This window comes from Phaseolus vulgaris, chromosome 5, assembly GCF_051622355.1.
Source record: "Phaseolus vulgaris cultivar YP4 chromosome 5, ASM5162235v1, whole genome shotgun sequence".
Taxonomy (NCBI): Eukaryota; Viridiplantae; Streptophyta; class Magnoliopsida; order Fabales; family Fabaceae; genus Phaseolus; species Phaseolus vulgaris.
The window spans coordinates 10243187-10249451 of NC_143502.1; the positions used below are offsets into that span (position 1 = coordinate 10243187).

Consider the following 6265-nt stretch of genomic DNA (forward strand, 5'->3'; position numbering starts at 1 on the left):
CTTTGTCTGAACCTAGTATTCTACGTTCTCAAGTCCAAAATCTTTTAAAAGAATTTGATGATGTATTCCCTAAAGAAGGGCCCATTGGGCTTTCTCCTTTTAGGGGTATAGAACATCAAGCCTAGAGGACTAGAGAACAATTTGAGGTACCAAGGTCATCTCGAAACCATGCTTCTTGGAAACTTTCCAAAATTCGACATAGTCACAACACCTCGGCACCTCGATTGTCAGAACAACGCATGCATGAGATGAAACCAGATCTTGACAATGTAACTAATTAATGAGTAATGCATACTAAGCACTTTTCATAACACAATTAGCAACACTTGGGCCTTACTGGACCACACCTAATCATCCATACTAAGGCCAAAGACAGCCACTATAAATAGGTAGCATCCCCTCAAAGTGAAAGGTAATGAAACTCTAATATCTTAAGACCCTTAACTCGTGCTAATATTGACCTGAGCATCGGAGTGTAATCGCAGATACTATAACCATGTTAAGACTTGAAGATTTTTGAAGACCTGAATATCTGAAAGTTTGAGAAGTCGAGGATCAAGAAGGACACATGTAAGAAAAATCAGGCTCCATAAGAACACTTAGCAAAGGTGATGGCATTTTCATGTGTTCTTCTTGAATCAAAGTAGTGAAAATGATGCGGAAGCAATGGATGAGTGAAACAAAGCCCTCCTAGGAGTTGTGATGGCTTTGAAGGTGCATGATGAGTATGGTTTAGAGAGGTTCGGCCAGCTCTATGGAGAAAGGTGAAAGGAGTGAAGTTTATAGCCTAGATTTCTAGGAGAAGTAAAGCTAGTGCACAAAATGGGCAGCATAACAATACTCAATTAAACTTGAAAATACAAGGTGTAGGCTCCTCCTTTTATAGGCTAAGGAGGACCATAATGCAACCCTAATGCTAGCCAAATGAAATGTAAATGTGAAGCACATGGGTGCACATGGCACATGGGTGCACATGGGGAGGGGTGTGTCTAGTTTTCATGCTCACCCCCTCCATGGTCTTTCTAGAATGTTTCACACAAATATGCTTTCTACACTACTCTAATTACTAAGCACCCCTAATGGGCCTTTATGTAACAATTACAAAGGTCTTCTCTTCCCAAAACCGTAGCTTTGACCCATGTGTATGTGAAGCTAGACGGTCTAGAAGGAATCCTCATCATGGCCTAGACGCTCCTTATGTAGCCGCTCCTCATCATGGCCTAGACGCTCCTCTTCATGGGCTAGACGCTCCTTTTTGAGTCTAGACGTTCCTCATTATAGGCTAGACCGTCTAGTCTTGGAGGCTTGGCTTTCATCGTGTGGTGAGCTTGGGCCCTCCTCCATCAAAAGGGGTGAAAAAAAAACATACTAGACTAATTTTGAACCGTATTGGCATGAAAAAAACATGAACTATTTTTAAGAAAAATTTAAATGGTGTATTCAAATCAAACTATTTTGATAAGGTGGTTCAGTTTGATTAGTTAAAAGATTTGTTTTTCAAGCTTATAACGGTTTGGCTAAAGCAAATTGTAAAGTAGATTTTCATGTTAAGAAACTCTTTGGAAGAAGCTGCAATATAATGAGATATTACTTGCTGATATGGCTCAATGGACAAGGCGATCTAAATAATTTTGTTGATCATGGTTAAGAGAGTTAAGTGACAAAAGCTGAATTATACAGGTTTCACCTCAAACAAAGAAAAAACCTCACATTGGAGACAACGGAAAAAGAGAATTTTCTTTGTTTTGATCCAATTACTTCTAGGTAATTTACTTTGCTTTCAATGTTCTTTTTTGCTAAATATCGAACCATGTTGTCCTTAAGTTAGTGGAATCTTACGAATTTGTCTTTCAATATTTAGCTGCAGCATCTTACTCTCACGTTGATATTTTTGGTATATTCAAAAGCTTTTAACTTTTGTTAGGTAAAGGGCTAGAAAAAGTTGTTGGTTTTTAAGCAGAAAAATAATTTTAACAGAATGCCAAATGTAATAGAAAATTTAAATATTAATAACGTTCCAAACTTTAAAACAATCGATAACATCCTTGAGTCTAAATAAAATAAGATCGATGTCCTTGCTTCAATAACATTCTAAAGATTAGAAATATAATTAACAAATTCATAAAAACTAAATTACCCATTTTGAAGCAACAAATATTAAGGCATATATTCAAATATTTTGATAGAGTGTTAGGAATCAAATTTTCCGTAATTTGAAAAAATTATCTAGAGAATCAATATGATCCAAGTGTGTGACCTACCAAAGAACTGTATTTTGTATTGAAAGTTTCTCAGCTGACAAGTCCTTTTACTGTAACAAAATTTATTTTGCATACACTATATATATATTGCAACAACACAATTTCATAGACAAAATACATGAAATTATAAATGGCCTAATCTTGATTCCACATGATTAGAACATTTTCACTTTGGTGTCAAAAAGTGCATTTTACAAGTTGGTGGTCTCTACTTCAGCTTCTGATTCAGCCACCACAGGAACCTTTTCATAAACCTTAAACCCTTTGAGTTTTTGAGGCAGAATACAATGAGCACCCAAACGTTGCTGGAAGTAGATAATGACAGCAAAAATGATACCTCCCAATGGAATGGCAATATCCCAAGAAGTGGAGTAAAAATCTGCACTTGGATCTGCATAGATGTATGATCCATTATCTAGTTGAGCATAATTATGAGTCCGGTAAAGATCATAGGCATGTGGCAACAGCCTCACAAAAGTAGTTCCAAAGTAAAAAAAACATGAAAGAACATTCTCCCTCGTGTTAGAGAACAGATTCAGAATGATCTGTGGCAAGAGAAAGCCATCCAACACCAAACCACCATAAGATTTTAAGTTCTCCCAAGATGAATGATGTTGGTTCACTGAAGTAATCACAGGAACCTCCCCATCTGTCTTCAACTTCAACAGCAATGCAATCAATAAGCCAGCAGCATACAAGGGTAGAGTGACATAAGAAGCCTTCCTCTCAGCAATCCAGAGGCTTTTATTGCTTTCATCACTCTTTCTTGATGACCAAGTTAATTGAAGGAGTCGGAATTGCAACAAGAAAGCTACCATGGTGATTAGCCTTACAGCTATTTCATTCACTTCAAGCCACCCAACAATTCCAAACACAAAGTTTTTGTTGTTAGGATTTTGAGCAAGAAGTGCTTCAAAGTTAAGAACAAGGAGTACCATGTGGCCCAAAGTAAGCAGTGTCATCATAACAAGTGAGAGCAAAGGGAGCACATTGGGGTGTTTCTTCACATGGTAGATCTGCAAGCCCACAAAAACACATGCTAGAGTAGTAGATATCAGAACCATGATGGTCTCCATATCCAGTCTCCAAACTGCCTTTGCAGCTGCTTCACTGTAAAATGCAGCTGAAGATAACTCCAAAGTTTTGAAGTAAAGAGGATCTGAATTTTTGCGTGTGCTTCCAATGCTTCCCTTAATGAAGATTCCATTGTTTGCATCCAATGGTGGTAGCTGAAACTTCACTACAATCTCACAATCCACAGAATGAGCTGTTGGTATGAGAGGGTTTGAGAGAAGATCACGGCAACCTACCATACACAAGTTTCCTGCTCCAGCATCATAAATTCCTTCAGCTGAAATCCTCCCTGAAAAAGAGGACTGATTAAGCAGGGAATTCTTGACATTGGTTGAATTAAACCACAGTGAGATTTTGTAGCTGATATTAAACAAGCCACCACTGCTGAGTTTAACCTCAGTAGCGTCTATCATGGAGCTTGAGACATTGTTGACAGAGGAAGAGACCTCATCACCAACAGCCAAGGGAATTGAATAACCCCAGGCTACTCTTTTGTTGGACTCAATAACTGCCATGTCAAATCTCAAGTCATAAGAATAGACATCTGGATATCTTTTCCCCTTGTTCTTCACAGGCTTGTGTGTTGGGCATGACTTCTTAACTCTTTCTAGTTGGCTATACTCATACTTAGTAGCTTGAAAAATTCCCACCCTACCATCCTCTTCATTTCTAAATGTTATCCTCTTGAAGTAGCTTGTATCGTCAGAACTCTTGTTGCTCCAAATTTGGCCAACTAAGCTACTAGTGCTGTTGATTGACCAAGTTGAGGGGAATCTCAATCTTAGTCTTATTGAGCAATCACCCACATGAGAACCACCCAAGGATGATTCCTTGGCCATGATATGACAAGCCACTACACACAACATGCCTTTCTTCTCATCCCACCATCCCTCCCCTACCAACATAGCTTTGGGATTGAAACTTTGGCCAATCCAATAATCACTAGTATTCAAAAACCTCACTATAACCCGCAACCTATGTTTGTTGTCGTCAGCAAGAGAACATTCAATGCCTTTTAAAGACATCAGAGATGGCAGTTGACCAGAACTCTCACTAAAAGGAGTGCAGTTCTTTGAAGAATTGCACTCAGGAGAGAACTCTAATTGAAGCCGTCTAATTTCCCTTGAAAGGGGACGTGAACAAAAACTCAATGAATTCAATGAGAAACTGTCCTTTGCAGCATCACTCCCAGAAGAGAATTCATTGGCAACTTCTGTGGAATCCAAGGTATAACTGTAATTCCCTTTTGGAAACAGCAGCACAGAAATGGGTTCAAAGTAGCTGTCATCCTTTTGAGAACTCAAGCTCTCCAAACTTCCACTAACCAAGCTAGTGATATTGCTTACACTCAACACATTATCAAGCTTAAACACAATATCCAGATTAAGATGCTTACCTTCCTTTGAATAACCACTTCCTGTCCCTACCATGCAAACCTTCCCTGAAGACTCAGACCAGAACCCTTCAAGCCTGAAGCTTACATGCCTTCTACGGTAGCGATGTTGACGCCCATACCTTAATCTGTCACCATAACTGAAGTTCCCTGCAGGGTAGTAGTAACCCATGCTGGAGGCGAGTGATACAGAGCATTCAACTTTGAACAAGTCAGAGGACTGAGTGGCACGTATGTGAATTGGTTGGAGGGTCAAGTATTGGTACAAGGAACTTCCACCATCGATGATGCTACCACCTCCTGTGAAGTAACCTGTGTGATGATCATCAAAAGGGAAAGAGTTGCGGGTGAGTTCAGTGGCAGTTGACTCTTGAACTATGGAACCACAGTGGTCTTTGTAAGGCGGCTGTGAAGCAAAGGAGGAGACATGGCTGAAGGAAGACACGATAAGAAGAAAGAAGAGGGTGGAGAGAAGAGAATCCATGAACATGATCGAAGGTAGAGGAACAAAGCGGAAATTCAGTTCAGTGTTACATATAACAAGTTAAACTGTTCCTTTAGTTCAGTTGTTCTTTTGGTTCTAATATCAAAAACCAGTCACAATTTTTCCTTGAAAATTATAAACTATAAACTGACAAAAAAATTGTTCAGTAGTTAAAGTTACTGTTCTAGTATAAATACTAAAACTTAAAACAAAAACAAAAACAAAATCAAAAAGAATATAAAGTCATACAAGTTTTTTCCTTTTTCTTTGAAAAGTTCTAGGAAGTTTCTGAGTTTGGACATTTAACAAAACGTATTAATTGTTCATAATGGCTTGGATGGACCCACTTTCGCAGTGTTGTGTGGAGCATTCATGGTCAATGGAGATATGATGATTTATTTTCATTTAAGAAGGTAGATTCCCACTTGATTTTTACTTTTTTTAAAGGAGGGTTTGGGTGGAATTCTAAACTCTTGTCAAAAGATCAATGATGTAGTAATCTCTTGAAATAGATAAAAATCATGTAAATTCTTTTAACCATATTATTATTTAAAATTTATTAAAAAAATATAAGAAAAATTGTGAATCTTATATATTATTCAAAGAACTTCTCAAGTAATTTTATATTTTTTAATAAAAAATTGTGTTGCTGGCCAATTTTTCTTATAATTATTATTTCTTTGGTGCCGCACCATTCCAATATATGTTGTCTCTCTCTCACTAGAAGGCATTTTTTGTGCTCAAGCATTGACTTGTCTAATGCCCTCTTAAACCACTATTAATTGATTGATTGATTCTTTTAAACATGTTCCTTTCCTAATAAAAGTTAACTAATATAGTTTAAATTAATTTTGTGAGTTTAAATCAAGTTTAACATATTATAAGACTCATTCATGGTATAATCCACTTACCAAATTCAATTCAACAATATTATGTGATAGAGTATATAAAAAAGTCCTAATTTTACATTAACTAATAATAGTATTAATATAGAGAGAGATAATATTTATATATCTACATTTGATTTTTTAAGATTAGGTTTGAACTTATATT

The 6265-nt window shown here is 37.1% G+C and overlaps 1 protein-coding gene across 1 annotated transcript; it reads right to left on the minus strand.

The window, feature by feature from the left end:
- Positions 1-2253: 2253 nt before the first annotated feature.
- Positions 2254-5512, minus strand: LOC137833956 (uncharacterized). Its single transcript, XM_090302700.1, has 2 exons — positions 4732-5512; positions 2254-3624 (listed from the first exon to the last, which is right to left on the minus strand). Exons 1-2 carry the CDS (start codon positions 5216-5218, stop codon positions 2453-2455), a joined length of 1659 nt encoding a protein of 552 aa, XP_090158826.1. The 5' UTR covers positions 5219-5512; the 3' UTR covers positions 2254-2452.
- Positions 5513-6265: the final 753 nt, after the last annotated feature.